The sequence below is a fragment of the Dermacentor andersoni genome, chromosome 9, assembly GCF_023375885.2.
Source record: "Dermacentor andersoni chromosome 9, qqDerAnde1_hic_scaffold, whole genome shotgun sequence".
Lineage (NCBI taxonomy): Eukaryota > Metazoa > Arthropoda > Arachnida > Ixodida > Ixodidae > Dermacentor > Dermacentor andersoni.
Genome location: NC_092822.1, coordinates 119,800,713 through 119,817,681, shown reverse-complemented (window position 1 = coordinate 119,817,681; position 16,969 = coordinate 119,800,713). Strand labels below are relative to the sequence as shown.

At 48.6% G+C, this 16,969-nt stretch overlaps 1 protein-coding gene across 1 annotated transcript in view; it reads left to right on the top strand.

The window, feature by feature from the left end:
• LOC129384468 (uncharacterized) overlaps window positions 1–16,969 on the top strand; it is a 187,490-nt gene that overhangs the window by 69,846 nt on the left and 100,675 nt on the right. Inside the window, exon 4 of the mRNA XM_055069932.1 lies at window positions 9,337–9,489. Coding sequence (XP_054925907.1) covers window positions 9,337–9,489 — 153 coding nt within the window. The remainder of the gene's footprint in view (window positions 1–9,336; window positions 9,490–16,969) is intronic.

Here is a 16,969-nt window from a genome sequence, read left to right as displayed (position 1 = left end):
ATACTATGGTTCGACGACTTCGCGATTGTGGCTCGATCAAGTATCGGTATGCGTGCTCCATGCTAGTGTTGACATAAAGATATTAGGCAGTTTTACCACCGCCGTGTGGTAAACACGATAACTGCAACCGTACGTCGAATGTCACTAGGCAAGCCTACTCCATTTCATAGCTCAGGTGCAACGCTGTCGAAGCTACGCACGAAGTCCGGTCACCAAAATTTATTACTGCGCGCGTTTCCGTCTATGCTTCGCAGCGTGCCAGCGGCGTTTGCTCGCGCGAGCATGCACGTGAAGCTGCCGCGACGGGCTTCAATTAAAAAAATACCGAAAAGAAAATTGATTTGAAAGAACGTGTTAGCAGCCGTATAAGTACACGGTTTGTTTCCATGGGTAAATTATTTTTTTTCATTCAGAACTGAGCTTATATATGGAAAGTTTTCTCTAAAATCGGGTCAAGAAATACCGAACCTTTTCTAAGTGCGAACGCAGCCACTGCAAGAAGTATCTCAAGCGGAACAACGGAACAATGCTCGGCTTCAGTCGCGCCGATTTAACTGGAATACCGATTGCCCGCATCGTTGTCAAGCTCCGATGATAGTCACTGTCGCGGAAATGGTCCGAGCACAGCACAGTTCATTTCGTCGGCACGAACTTATCTCTCCTCACCGCACGGACCCACTGCGCTGCAAGCTTCTTGTCCATCGGGAACCTGTGAAACACCACATCGTCTCGCCCGCCTGTGTTCACGCATCCGAATGCTGCACAGAACGAGGGCATGTTGGGCGCCCTTGGCTGTAGGCACTCACGCAGCACAGAAGGAAAGAACCAGCTTACGAAAATCGCAAAAGAAAACGAACGTGAGCGGCGACGGCGGCAGATATCTCGTAGCGTCGTTCAGTAAAGCGCAGGACGGAAAGAGGCATGCCAGCACATGCCAGCACGCCACTCCGGCAGCTCGGGCGCCGCGAATGACGTCACTTTTGCCGGTTCTCTCCTCTGGCAACCACCTCACCCGGCGCTCCGGGAAGCGATGGGGGGTGGTCCGCGGGGGTGATTTAGAAAGCGATTTCCGCCCCTTCTATTAACAAAACGAAGAAAAAAATTTCGGAACCGTAAATTATTAGGTCTGTTCTTCCCAATCCCAGCAATTCATGGAAATTGAAAACCGTTTCAGCTTCCCTTTAAGGCCCAACCCCTGGCATACGTCGGTACGCTACGGCACGCGCCGACAAGCGAACGCGTTGTTTCGCGTCGGTAGGCGGAAAAGGGGACGCAACCACTGAACACAAGCTTTGACGCGCGCCGACGCTCGCTCCTCGCCTGCTGCGCACTGTTGCCGGACTATTTTGCCTTCATCCGTCAAAGTCCGGCCAAAAACAGCCTGCTCTAAACTGAGCTTGCAACAATAGGTTAGTAATTTGCATGCTCTTTTAGATATAAAAAACAGGTTTTATTAATGAATGTACGCATGCAGCAACGGTTTCTTTTTACCTTTGAAGTAACAACAGTCCACAAAATATTGACATCAGCGCTTGCACTCGCGTCGTCGTCTGTCTACAAGATCGCTTTCCAAACAGCTGTATGGCCCTGCCATTCAGATGAGAAGCTGTCCTACGCTTTCATTTGTGGTGGCGCATTGCAACAATTAGGCGTGCAAAGTATAATTGAAACATTTGTATTAGAAATATTGTCACGTTGTAGTGACTGCGAAGAATGATGCAGAGTCAGAACTGGGAGTTACAAATTTAACGCTTCGTTGGGCGAACTTGTGGCCAGCAAAACTATAATGCTCCATCGCAACGAAAGCGGCAAGCAAAGTCAGCGATCGTCGAATATCTGGTCCGCGGGGCAAGCGCGTCGGCTTTCATACATCAGTCGTTAAAAGTAGCAACGTATTCGCCGATGCCCGTGTGCCTTCGAGCTACTGTACGAGTAGTGCGCGCCGATGGATGCGCCACTGGTGGCGGCTTTGCGCAGAACACACGGGAGAGGAGCCAGCCGCGCGCCGTAGTTTGTTGTGGCGTTGACAGTGTTTCTGGGTCTTATTCACGTTTTTAGAGCAAAATAGGCAACATCCTTCGCATGTGCGGGGTGGCCAAAGCTTCAGAAAATGTTGAAGAAGAATTGTTGCAGGTGTGGGTCTCAAATACCGGCGAATACGTGCCGGCGATATGGTTCTAATCACTCCTCGCAAAGCCTCATCAGTGGGAGCAACGGTAGCAATGGATCGTCGCTTCGGCGGGAAATTTCTCGTCTCATCCTTTCCTTTCTCGTATCAGTGTTTTTTTTTTTTCACTCGATAATAGTTAGACGCGTAAGTGACGAAGTTCGTCTGTAGTGCAGCATGCGGTTCAAAGGCATTTCACTAAAGTTCGGAATGCCGTTTGCCGCTTATATTGTTTTCCGCTTCTTTACCGCGTTGAGCTATCTAGGCAGCCCGGCTGCACGGTAGAGCGTATAAGCGCGACTGGACGAGGACGTAGAAAGGAACAGATTCACAGACACAGCGCTTCACTTTCAACTACAGATTTTATTTTCGCACGCATCGATAAATATAAGCCGTGCGAGGGGAAACAAACGTAACAGAAAAAGAAAGAACATTGAGTGGTGCATTTCGTTGAACCGAACACGTGTGCAAGGCAAGGGAAAAACATGTACTACAATGGTCACAAAGATAAACCCAGGAATCGTATCTCCTTTTCCGATAGTGACACCGAAGGCTTGCTTACGCACTTTTGCTCAAATTTTGCAATCTCGTAGGCCTCTACAATCTCCCTCGTCATCCTGCTATGAGCCTTGTACAGAATGGAAGTGCTTTCAAACATGGGTTTGCAGGAACAATCTCGGCAGTGAATACCCAAATGACCCGAGATTACCTTAGTGACGTTATATTGATGCTCTTTTAATCTCTCGTTGATGCATCTGCCGGTTTGACCAATATACGTTCTTCCGCATGAAAGTGGGATGGCATAGACAACGTTATGAGTACAGGTTACAAATTGTTTGCGATGTTGGGTAGAACATGTGTGCCTTTTGTTATTCTCTGTGTTAACCTGTTTGCATAGCTTCTGTAGACGCTCAGGGGCAGAGAAAATCATGTCTACCCCCCATTTCGCCGCTATTATTCTGAGATTATGTGAAATCCAATGAATGTATGGTACCACAGCAACTTTCTTTGCGCTAGCATTGGCACTGCTTGCATTCGACGCGTTTTTGCACTTCTTGCTTAAGCCCTCCGCGACAGAAGTTAGCATACGTATCTGGTAACCAGAATCTGCCAGGCGCTTGGCCTGCTCTTTGAAACTGGCTTACATTTTGTGGTCACACGACTTCGTCAGAGAATTGTTGAAACACGATGTTACCACTGCGCGTTTTACAAGTTTTGAATGAGCGGAATGAAATGGTAGGACTGTCTTATTGCCTCTCGGCTGATAACTCCAGCATGTCATTTGTGGAGAAAAGTACAATCCTAAGTCTAAAAACATCATGAAATCGCCTATGGGGACTTCATGTGTCAAAGACAAAGGGGACACCCCTTTAGTGAATGAGGTCACGGTTATAGAAACCAGCGAGTCAAAATTGTCTGATTTGTTATTTAAAATGGTTAGAAAATCGTCAACGAATCTGAACACTTTGGCGAAATCGGTGTCATTTTTCAGGCGTTCATCAAGAACCTGGTCGTGGTTAGCTAGAGACAAGTCACTTAAGCAGGGACCAATACATGACCCAATGCATATGCCATCTTTTTGTTTGACAACATTTCCTTCCCAAGTCGCCTGAGTCGAATTAACATAAAAACAAAGAAGTTCTAAAAATCTGTCGCTAGTCAGACTACAAGCATTTTGAAAACGAACCGCTCCAAACTTGTCAATGCAGTCAGATACACATTTCATCACGTCATTCTGTGGGAGAGAATAGGACAGGTCTTTTAAGTCAATGCAAAAAGCGACAAGATCCCTGTCTTGACAGTCTTTAAAGAATTCCACTTGTTCTGACTTGGTTACCGAAAATGGGTCGTCGATTGGCAAGAGCTTTAAGTGCTTTTGTAAGTACGTCGCTACGTGTTCTTGCCAAGTAGCATTCTCTGACACTATCACTCTGAGGGGGGCATTCCGTCTTGTGCGTTTTTGTTAAGAAAAACAATTCTAGGTCCCCCTTTGTGCTTTTTTCAATCGACCGGGATAAGCCATCTAGTTTGACAGCCATATGCGACGAAGACAATGTCCGCCGTCGGTGAGGAGGGGGGAACGCGCGTTCTACTCGGGGAGGCGAGCCCTACCCGGACCGCTGTATCTTGAAAACCACATGCGACGAAGACAATGTCTGCCGTGGGTAAGGATGGAGGGAGGGCGCGTTATACTCGGGGAGGCGCGCCCCACCCGCACCACTGTATCTGGGAAGCCATATGCGACGAAAACCACGTCTACCATGGGGTAAGTATGGGGGAGGGCGCGTTCTACTCGGGGAGGCGCGCCCCGCTCGGTGCACTGTGTCTTGAAGTCCATCTGCGACGTGTAGAGAGCCAGCCAAGCGCAAGCGCAACCGGCGATCGCGGCTCAATCTCGCGCGACATATATGGAGGAAAGCTGGAAGGCAGCGCAGGAGGAGGGAAAGTGCCGGAGGGCTGCTTCGACTGAACCTAGAAGTGCGTAGTTTGCACAGCCGCGCGCAGTCGTGTGCCGTTTCTTGAAAGAAATCTCCAGACGGCTCACACCTGTGTTCGCGTTGTGTTCTCGGCGCTATTGCGGTGAAGCGATAGAGCGCAGGGCCACTTTGCTGGCTGGTGCTGCCGCGTTTGCTGACATGAACGTTTTTACGACTGGCCGCATCCACCGAGTGTGATGCGTTCATGTTTGCTCGCGGGCGCTAGCACCATGCTTGTTAATTCAGTTAGTAATCGAATGTTTCCAAGTGTATACGGTCGATAAAGCTACTATCCTTACTTCGTACAGCTGTCCACGAATTTGATATTGCAGTCGATGCTTCGCCTATCGGACGAAACTGCGACTCTTTAAAACGATATCTGCGCATTGCACGTTGTATACCCAAGCAATCCGTGGTACAGCCTCTTATCAAGGGCTGCTGGTGCGATAATATTTAGAGCACTTATTTTAAGGCCTTTGCTCTCAGGGGCCACAGTGGGCCATTAGTGCTACTTGCATATTGTTATAATATATGATCCGGTCGCAACAAATATTTCATGGTCATAGCACACCACATTTTTCATTGTCATGCTGTAGTGCATGTATACTTTACGGGATCCTAGGAATCTTTACAGTCATATTACATCCTTCACACCATGTACCATTGTCAACTTAGTCCACCATGTATTTGGCACTCTTTGGCCAGCACTTGCCCCTGCGCCATTGAAACTCATTAATAATTTAATCATGCCACCCGTCTTGTAAGTACTTCCGTAGTTCTTTGCTGTCACCTACCTGATACTCGCTGCTCAGAGTTCGTCTAAGCTATAGATTAATTTAATTTAATTATGGGGTTTTACGTGCCAAAACCACTTTCTGATTATGAGGCACGCCGTAGTGGGGGACTCCGGAAATTTCGACCACCTGGGGTTCTTTACCGTGCACCTAAATCTAAGCACACGGGTGTTTTCGCATTTCGCCCCCATCGAAATGCGGCCGCCATGGCCGGGATTTGATCCCGCGACCTCGTGCTCAGCAGCCCAACACCATAGCCACTGAGCAACCACGGCGGGTCTAAGCTATAGATTATTTTACCCGTCTAGAGATGGGGGGGGGGGGGGGGGGGGGGTACAGAGCAAGCGCATTAAAAATGTAGGCGCATGACATCTACCGTGGGCATGGCAGTATGGTAGCTTTTTTTAATACCAATTTTCACTTGCCATTCACACCTCACTGCTCATGTGTACTTATTGGACAAGGTTGGCAGTGTATTTGTCGATATTTGCATATGTGCGAGGCGCAGTGACCCCAGGTGCTAGATATCTTCACTATGTGTTCTCCTAAGCGGGTCTTGACAGTGGCCTTGATTGTTCTCGGGTGCAGCGGTGGCGTAGAGGTAGAGCATCTGGCTCGCGTGCAAGAGAACCATGGTTCGAATCCCGGTGCTGCGCAATTTCGTACCGGATTTTAAAAAATTCGCGTGTTGATAAAATTGCGTAAAGACGCCTGGAGTGCGGCGTGATTTCGGTGACCAGAATCGGTAACGCACTCCCTCACCAGAGCAGGATTAGCCAGCCCGCTGGAGCACTTGGCCACAACCTCCTATATGAATACAACAATCAAACCCCGGCCCTCAGTCCTCAGCGGCTGCGAAGCAACTGACCACGACGGCCGTCAGACCTGTTACGCAGGAGAGGGTGCTAAGAATACCTGGGTCCGAACACGCCCCCATTGGAATCTGAACCTAGTAACGTTTAACGCTACAACGTTATCTAGTGAGGCGAATCTAGCAGTGCTATTGGAGGAATTAGAGGGCAGTAAATGGGATATAATAGGGCTCAGTGAAGTTAGGAGGACAAAAGCAGCATACGTATACAGTGCTAAATAACGAGCACGTCCGGCGCTACCGGGGCTTAGCGGAGAGGCATGAACTAGGAGTCGGATTCCTGATTAAAAAGGATATAGCTGGTAACATACATGAATTTTATACCATTAACGAGAGGGTGGCAGGCCTTGTGAAACTTAATAAGAGGTACAAATTGATGTCGCACAAGTCTACCCCCCCACATCTAGTCATGATGACCAGGAAGTCGAAATCTTCTCTGGAGACGTGGAATCATCAGCGATTGGTAAAGTCAAAACAAAATTCACTATGCTGATGGGCGACTTCAATGCCAGCGTAGGCAAGAAGCAGGCTGGAGACAAGTCAGTGGGCGAATATCGCATAGGCTATAGTAATAGCAGTAGAGATTTATTCGTAGAGATTGCAGAACAGAATAATATGCGGATAATGAATACTTTTTTCCGCAAGCGGGACAGCCGAAAGTGGACGTGGAGGAGCCCGAATGGCGAGACCAGAAATGAAATAGACCTTATACTCAGCGCTAACCCTGGCATCATACAAGACGTGGACGTGCTCGGGAAGGTGCGATGCAGTGACCATAGTATGGTAAGAACTCGAGTTAGCCTAGACTTCAGGAGGGAATGGAAGAAACTGGTACATAAGAAGCCGATCAGTGAGTTAGTGTTAAGAGGGGAAAATAGAGGAATTCCGGATCACGCTACAGAACAGTTATTCGGCTTTAACTCAGGAAGAGGACCTTAGTGTTGAAGCAATGAACGACAATGTTATGGGCATCATTAAGGAGTGTGCAATAGGAGTCGGTGGTAACTCCGTTAGACAGAATACCAGTAAGCTATCGCTGGAGACGAAACATCTGAAGAAGAAGCGCCAATGTATGTAACCCTATAACCCTGCAGCTAGAATAGAACTGGCAGAACTTTCGAAGTTAATCAACAAGCGTAAGAGAGCTGGCATGAAGAAGTATAATATGGATAGAATTGAACATGCTCTCGGGAACGGAGGAAGCCTAAAAGCAGTGAAGAAGCTAGGAATAGGCAAGGATCAAATGTGTGCGTTAAGAGACAAAGCCGGCAATATCATTCCTAATATGGATAATATAGTTCAAGTGGCTGAGGAGTTCCATAGAGATTTATACAGTACCAGTGGCACCCACGACGATAATGGAAGAGGTAATAGTCTAGAGGAATTTGAAATCCCTCAAGTAACACCGGAAGAAGCAAAGAAAGCCTTGGGAGCTATGCAAAGGGGGAAGGCAGCTCGGGAGGATGAGGTAAGAGCAGATTTGTTGAAGGATGGTGGGAAGATTGTTCTAGAACACCTGGCCACCCTGTATACGCAATGCCTCATGACCTCGAGCCTATCTGAATCTTGAAAGAACGCTAGCATAATACTAATGCATAAAAAACGGGACGCCAATTACTTCAAAAATTATAGACCGATCAGCTTACTGTCCATTGCCTACAAAGTATTTACTAAGGTAATCGCAAATAGAATCAGGAACACCTTATACTTCTGTCAACCAAAGGACCAGGCAGGATTTCGTAAAGGCTACTCAACAATAGACCATGTTCACACTATCAATCAGGTAATAGAGAAATGTGCCGAATATAACTAACCCTTATATATAGCTCACATTTATTACGAGGAAGCGTTTCAGTCGAAACCTCAGCTGTCATGGAGGCATTACGGAATCAGGGTGTAGACAAGCCGTATGTTAAAATACCGAAAGATATCTGTAGCGGCTCCACAGCCACCGTAGTTCACCATAAAGAAATCAACAAAATCCCAATAAAGAAAGGCGACAGGCAGGGAGATACGATCTCCCCAATGCTATTCATAGCGCGTTTACAGGAGGTATTCAGAGACCTGGATAGGGAAGAATTGGGGATAAGATTTAACGGAGAATACCTTATAACATGCGATTCGCTCATGATATTGCCTTGCTTGGTAACTCAGGAGACCAATTGCAATGCATGCTCACTGACATGGAGAGGCAAATCAGAAGGGTGGGCCTAAAGATTAATCTGCAGAAAACTAAAGTAATGTTTAACAGTCTCGGAAGAGAACAGCAGTTTACGATATGTACTGGGGCTCTGGAAGTCGTAAGGGAATACATCTACTTAGGGCAGCTAGTGATCGCGGATGCGGATCATGAGACTGAAATAATCAGAAGAATAAGAATGGGCTGGGGTGCGCTTGGCAGGCATTCTCAGATCATGAACAGGTTGCCATTATCCCTCGAGAGAAAAGTGCATAACAGCTGTGCCTTACCAGTTCTCACGCACGGGGCAGAAACCTGGAGACTTACGAAAAGGGTGCTACTTAAATTGAGGACGACGCAACGTGCTATGGAAAGAAGAATGCTGGTGTAACGTTAAAGGGTAAGAAAAGAGCAGATTAGGTGAGGGAACAAACGCGAGTAAATGACATCTTGGTTGAAATAAAAAAACGAATGGGCATGGGCAGGGCATGTAATGAGGACGGCAGATAATCGATGGTCAATAAGGGTTACAGAGGAGATTCCAAGGGAAGGGAAGCGTAGCAGGGGGCGGCAGAAAGTTAGGTGGACGGATGAGATTAAGAAGTTTGCAGGGACGACATGACCACAATTATTACATGACTGAGGCAGTTGGAGAAGTATGGGAGAGGCTTTTGCCCTGCAATGGGAGTAACCAGGATGATTATTATTATTATTACTATTATATTATTATTATTATTATTGTTATTATTATTATTATTATTATTATTATTATTATTAAGAAGAAGAAGCGGGTCTTGAAGACACGTACTGCCTAAACCAACATGCAACATTTTGTTTTCGTTACACAGGGCTATCAGAATGGACTAGAGTTCGGCCGCTACGACGGACTAGATTGGAGTATTGTAGATGAGCACATCCACTTTCATACCGCTAATTTCAACACCTGCAAAGTAATGCAGATACATCTTTTCGCATATGATGCTACACAACTTTTCTTCAACGTGAGTATTCTGTCTGACCTAATAACGGATGCTTTTTTTATTAAACGTATGTAAGGAGGTATTTAAGCATAGGAAAGAAGACGATGTTTCCAGTGAAAACATTTTGTTGTCTGACATATTTCGTGTATGCTTTTTTTATTAAATGTACGTAAACAGTAGTAAAAGGTAACACAAAATCAGTGAGAACACTACTTAGCGTAGAAATGAGCAAGATGATTGCCATGAAAGATAGGCCCGGCAGTGTCATCAGCAATGTTGATGTATATTACAAAAAGCAGAGCAATTTTATACTCAAATTCAGAGCACACAGTTCAACTACGCCATCTTAACGACGTAGCAACAACGAGGATTCAGAAGACAGATGTGTAACTAGCCATGAGCTTAGAAGAGCTTTGTAAGACGTGTCCCAGGGAAAAGTGGCAGAAAATCATGGAATAATAGTCCTTTTACCTAATGATGCAGAGGCTAGCATACTCGAAAAGCATGCGGCCATTTATACGCAATGCCTTAAGGCTTCAAGTATACGAGAGAGTTGGAAGACTGTCAACATCACGCTAATCAATATGAAGGAAGGCGTTAAAGAATTGAACTATACGCCCATTAAGAGGAGGCGGGTACTTGCTTTCAGTATTGTACAAAATATTCGCCAAGGTAGTTTCCAATAGACTCAGGGCTATACATAACTTCATTCAAGCCTGAGAACTCGCTAGCTTCAGGAAGTGGCATTCTACAATGAATCAGATGAATGACATCAATGAGGTATTTCTGAGATTGACGACTTCTTTGTATGACTTTCGGAGATTGGACAAATGCATTAGGTTGAAGGGCGATACCAGTAGTCATGGAGGCATGGAATATTATATGAGTAAATGAAGCATACGTGAATGCCTTAGCAAGTGTCGATAAGGACTCCAAAGCTACGTTCATTTTCCTCAAGAAAAATGAAAAGATGCCTATCGAAGAGGCCTCAGGCAAGAATAGACCTCTCCAATGCTAAGCACTGCATGCTTAGAAGTATTCTAGGAATTTAAGTGCGAAAGATTACGAGTGAAGGTCAACGGCGAATATTTATGCAACCAACGGTGTGCTCATGGCATTATCCTGTTTAGCATCGCTAGAGATGACTAGCAATAAAAGATTGAGGACGTGATCAGACAAAGTGTTAAAGCAGGACTGAAGATTAACGTGCAGCAGAAGACAAGGTAATGTTCAATAGCCTTGCCAGAAAACGAGAATACATGATTTACAGTCTACCTTTATCATATATGCAAGAGTATGTTTATATAGGTCAATTACTCAAAGGGGACTGTCATCATGAAAAGGAAATGTACAGAATACGTTCAACAACATCTATTACGCATAACAAAATCATTAGCGGGAGCTTATCGATGCAAAAGCGTCAAATGTACCATGAGTTATAAAGCCGGCGGCGTCTGTAGCAGCGAAACGGCACCTAAATTCCCATTGGAGGTGACACCACGTCAAGAGCGCGCCTGCACGGAGCAGGGCGGGTCATTAGCGTAGCGCAAAACTGGAGGACCGCTCAGCCACGTTCAATTGGACAATAATGCTTTCGCATTCACAACTCATAGATGTTTAGGCAACCTAAACACCTAAGCGAGAAAATTCGCATTCCGCCCCATCCAGGTGGGTTCGCCGCGGCCGGGATTCGATCGCGCGACCTAGTGCTTAGTGGCGCAGCGCCGTAGTGACTAAGCAACCACGCCGTTTTCGCCAATATTTGTCGGCAAATCTGGACCCGCCGGCTACTCTGGACCCTCAACTTATGGACCCGCAGGGGCATCTGCGTCAGCAGGTGTTTGGTGTATCCGGACACATGAGGGCTGGACCCTACTGCGTCTAACCGTGCGGGGCTTAGCAGTGTCCGCGGAAAAGGGGGATCCCGGGGGTTGAGTTGATGCTGTGTGTTTGGACCTTTAAGGGCCCTCGGTTACGCAACGCACCCCTTTGGCCTCGGCTTCACGCAGATGGCACCTCAGGACTTACGGATCCGGGGGAAATCACTAGTTGCCTTTTCTTATCCTCCTCTGCAATCTTCGTCTTTCTGTCTCACTTTTCACCTTCCCTCTTTTCTCCTCTCTTTTGGATTACTTCCCATTTTCTAGGTAGCCAGAGTTAACCCTGTATGAGTAGCATACTTAGGTTAAGTCATATTCGGTTATAGTGGTAACGTACAGCTGGCGTTTGAAGGACCTGTTTCACAGCTGCCGCAGCGTACCCTTGCAGGACTCCATGGTGGGTGGCTGGCGTTGCTGCTGAAATTTCCAAATATTCTTATGGGTAGTTCCTTCCCTCCACTCCCTGATGGCCCTCAAAAAGAGGGTGCATGGAAGATGTGTTCCTGTTCTTTGGATGTCAAAGACCAAAATTCTCGCGATTCCACCGTTATTCACTCAGAAAAAACAGATAAACAAGTACGAAAAATCATCTTTTCTAGTTTCCAAGTCTCTAACTGAGGTTACTGAGGTTCTTAGACCAAGTTGCAAGGCATCAAGCAAGACAAATGGCGGTCTCCTATTGAAGGTCTATGATCAGAAACAGTCCGGAAAGCTGTCCAGTCTAGTGTCATTTGGGGACGCTCAAGTGCCAGTAACCCCTCACCGCACGGCTTTATCTTGGACGAAGATTTGCTAGAGCTCACAGAGGCTGAGCTCTTAAAGGGCTTCAGTGAGCAGAATGTTGTCAATGTCAAAAGAATTATGAGGCTGGATGGCAAAGAAATCCAGACCAAGCACCTAATCCTCACCTTCGCTTCAAGTGTCCTGCCCGGCTTTATCAAGGCCGGGTACATCAAGCTCCGTGTTAAGCCACACGTGCCAAATCTCCCCAGATGTTTCAAATGCGAGCGTTTTGGCCATGGTTCGCATAGCTGCCGAGAGCGCCAAACTTGTGCGAAATCCAGTGACCATCAACACAGCTATGAATCTTGCGAGTTATATTGACTTGTTTGCTCGAGCCGAGCGTTATGCAATTTCTCACGAGCAGCAGTGATAGCAGTTGTAAGCCGGTTACGTCGTGCATTGACGAAATCGCCATTAGCAGAATAGGCCAAATGCGACGGTACCAATGTATGGGTTAGCGGAAATGAAATTTCCCTGCCAAAGTTCAGATATGTAGGTTTAAAACTAGTGGATCTGTTGACCGTAGTACGCGCTGCAAATGATATTGTTGCGGGAAGAAAGCAGGCCCACGAGTGTAAAATAACCTATATTTACAAATGATGGATATGGCGTTCAGGCCCCTGCCAGACTTCGTCTTTCTCTAGTCCAATTCAACTTCTTCCTTCTCTTCTCCGTAACATCACACTCCCGGCGGGGTAGCTCCGTCCCGGTGCAAGTTATACAGCCTCACTTAATAGGGGGACATAGGGCTTGAGCCTGGTGACGTGAACAACATCGCTGGTTACCTTGAAGGGCACTGAAGGCTGACCGACTGGGGCGATCTCGTATGTCACATCGGACAGTTGGCGTAAGATCTGGTACGGACCAGAAAAACGGGACAGTAGTTTTTGCGACAAGCCGACGCGACGTGAAGGCGTCCAGAAAAGGACAAGAGAACCAGGTGGAAAATGGTGGTCTCGGTGCCGAAGGTCGTAGCGTCGCTTTTGAGAAGCTTGCGAGACTTTGAGGCGATGACGGACGACTTCTCGGGCCTGGGCGGCTAAGTCAATAGCATCGCTAGCGTAACCATTGCTGGGTGACTGTACTGCGGAAGGTAGCAACGTGTCAAAAGGCAAGGTGGGGTCGCGGCCATACAAAAGGAAAAATGGTGAAAATCCGGCAGTGTCGTGACGGGACGAGTTGTATGCGAAAGTGACGTATGGTAAAGCGACGTCCCAGTCGCGGTGATCGTTGGAAACGTACATGGCGAGCATTTCAGTGAGTGTGCGGTTGAGTCGCTCGGTGAGGCCGTTAGTTTGAGGGTGGTACGCGGTAGCAATCTGATGTTCTGTAGAACAGGAGCGGAGCAGATCATCGACGACCTTCGATAGGAAGTAGCGGCCGCGATTCGTCAGCAACTGGCGAGGGGCGCCGTGGTGCAGGAGGACGTCTTTTAGTAAGAAGTCGGCGACATCTGTAGCGCAGCTGGTTGGCAGCGCCCATGCGATGGCATATCTAGTGGCATAATCGGTTGCTACAGCAATCCATTTGTTCCCTTTGATGGAAATTGGAAACGGGCCAAGGAGGTCGAGGCCCACACGGAAGAAGGGCTCTGTAGGTATATCAATTGGTTGAAGCAAACCAGCGGGAGGCATAGCAGGCGTCTTCCGGCGCTGACACAGGTCGCAAGAAGCGACATAACGGCGCACAGAGCGATAAATGCCGGGCCAGAAGAAGCGGCGCCGCAGGTGCTCGTAAGTACGAGTGACGCCCAGATTTCCAGCAGTAGGAGTGTCATGAAGTTGCTGGAGCACGGCGAGTCGAAGGTGCTTGGGGACGACTAAGAGGAGCTCCGGACCGTCAGGACGAACGCTGCGACGGTATAAAGTTCCATCGCGCAAGGTGAACATCCGAAGGGACGGGTCATTGGGCGAAGAGCTTAGGCGTTCCATAAGAGTTCGGAGCACAGGATCCTTGCGCTGCTCGTTGCCAATATGGAGGAAGCCGGAGAGGGACAGAACACTGATGTCCGAGTCTGCATCGGTATCGTCCGGTTGATCCACGGGATTGCGGGACAGGCAGTCAGCGTCTTTATGCAGGCGCCCTGACTTATATATAATAGAAAATGTATATTCTTGTAGGCGCAATGCCCAACGTGCAAGTCGTCCAGTTGGGTCCTTCAAAGAGGAGAGCCAGCAGAGGGCGTGATGATCGGTTACAACGCAGAAGCTCCGACCGAAAAGGTACGGTCGAAATTTCGCGACCGCCCATACGAGCGCGAGACATTCTCTCTCAGTAATGGAGTAATTTCGCTCGGGCGTGGAAAGAAGGCGGCTAGCGTAAGCGATGACACGGTCTTGGCCCTGTTGACGCTGAGCGAGGACAGCGCCGATACCATGACCACTCGCGTCGGTTCGTACTTCAGTGGGCGCAGAAAGGCCAAAGTGTGAGAGAATCGGGGAAGTTGTTAGCCGCTCAATCAGGGTAGAGAAGGCTTTCTCCTGTAGTGGTCCCCAAGAGAAAGAGGCGTCTTTCTTCAGAAGGTCAGTGAGAGGGTGAGCGATGTCGGCAAAATTTTTCACAAATCGCCGGAAAGAGCATAAGCCCAGAAAACCACGGACATCGTTCGTTGAACAAGGTACAGGAAAATTTCGCACGGCGTGAACTTTCTGTGGATCAGGTTGGATTCCGGCGGCGTTTACGAGATGACCAAGCATGTTAATTTCACGGCGACCGAAATGGCACTTGGAGGAGTTTAGCTGAAGGCCAGCCCTGCGAAACACGAAGAGTATGGTTGTGAGGCGCCGCAGGTGGCTCTCAAAGTTCGGCGAAAACACAATCACATCGTCGAGGTAACACAGGCATGTAGACCACTTTAAGCCGTGCAAGAGAGAGTCCGTCATGCGCTCGAGTGTAGCTGGCGCATTGCATAATCCAAAGGGCATGACTTAAAATTGGTACAGACCGTCCGGTGTGACGAAGGCGGTTTTCTCGCGGTCCATCTCATCGACGCTAATCTGCCAATAGCCGGAGCGGAGGTCAATTGATGAAAAGTATTAGGATCCGTGAAGGCAGTCAAGAGCGTCATCAATGCGAGGCAGGGGATAAACATCCTTCTTTGTTATCCGGTTGAGGTGACGGTAGTCAACGCAGAAGCGCCACGAGTTGTCTTTTTTCTTTACTAAGACAACCGGTGATGCCCACGGGCTACTGCAAGGTTCAATGATGTCCTTGTCCATCATCCTGTCTACCTCTTTCTGTATGATGGCCCTTTCTGCTGCCGAGACACGATATGGCCGCCTATGAATGGGGCTGGCGTCACCGGTGTTGCTGCGATGAGTGACAACAGATGTCTGGCCAAGTGGACGGTCGTCCAAATCAAAGATGTCCCGATAAGATGACAGGAGGTGACGAAGAGCTGTTGTTTGCTCGGAAGGAAGGTCGGTCGCGATCATCTTAGAAACATCGTCCGCAGGCGTCGAGTACGAAGGAGTGGATGACAAAGGTCCGTTCGTACTGAGGAAGGATTCAGAGGTCAAAAAAGAAATCTGAAAGTCTTCCAAAGGAGTGATATGCGCTATGGCGATACCGTGTGGCAACACATGTGACGAAAACCCAAAATTGAGGATGGGCACGCGAGCGCAGTTTTCGCGGATCCGAATTAAGGTGCTCGGTAGGGAAATATTACGCGACAAAACCACGTCAGTAAGCGGCGACACGACGTACTCGCCATTAGGTACGGGAGGACAGGGCGTCAGGAGGACATTTGTAGCCGCCTGTGGAGACAGCCTTGCAAATTCAGCAGAACATAAGCGGTGTGGAGCACAAGTGGTTGCGTCGGCAGGAAGCGGCAGATCCAACTGTACAACACCTGCGGAGCAGTCAATTGGGCAGAGTGTTTCGAAAGGAAGTCGAGGCCGAGAATTAGGTCGTGCGGACAGTGTTCAAGGACGATAAATTGAACGACGGTATAATGGTCCCCAATGGTCACACGTGCTGTGCACATTCCAAGGACAGGTGACGTACTCCCATCGGCGACTCGCACGGTGCACGGTACGGCGGGGGTCAGAACCTTTTTGAGCATTCGGCGGAGAGCAGCGCTCATAACTGAAAGCTGCGCTCCTGTATCGACGAGAGATCTAACAGGAACGCCATCAACTTCAATGTCCAGTAGGTTTCGACATGTAGGCAGGATCAACAGAGGATTTGTGGGCCGGGTCGGAGTTGCAGCTTCACCTCCGGGAGCTGCACCGCCTAGTTTCCCGAAGCGAAGCGACCGGTTGCAGAAGGGGAGGAAGAGCGGTGAACGAGACGCGAACGGGACCTACGACCTTGTGGAGACGGGGAGCGGCTGGAGCGGCTGGACTTGGCAGTAGCGACGAGCCTGTTCCGGACACGCTAATCACGTTCTGCCTGTGCTGCAGGTGACTCCCACGCAGCCGCACTGCGCGCCTACGAGGATCAAGCTCCCGGCCCACGCTACGCGCGGAACCGTCAAGTTTGCATCGTCTGCCACCAGGAAGGTGTTATCGTCGGCTGCACCGGTGATTTGCCGCGTCGGCCTCTACGTCACAGCATCGGCAGTACAAAAGCACCTTCTTCGTCTTGGCCCCGACACTTGGCAGTAGCGACGAGCCTGTTCCGGACACGCTAATCACGTTCTGCCTGTGCTGCAGGTGACTCCCACGCAGCCGCACTGCGCGCCTACGAGGATCAAGCTCCCGGCCCACGCTACGCGCGGAACCGTCAAGTTTGCATCGTCTACCACCAGGAAGGTGTTATCGTCGGCTGCACCGGTGACCTGCCGCGTCGGCCTCTACGTCACAGCATCGGCAGTACAAAAGCACCTTCTTCGTCTT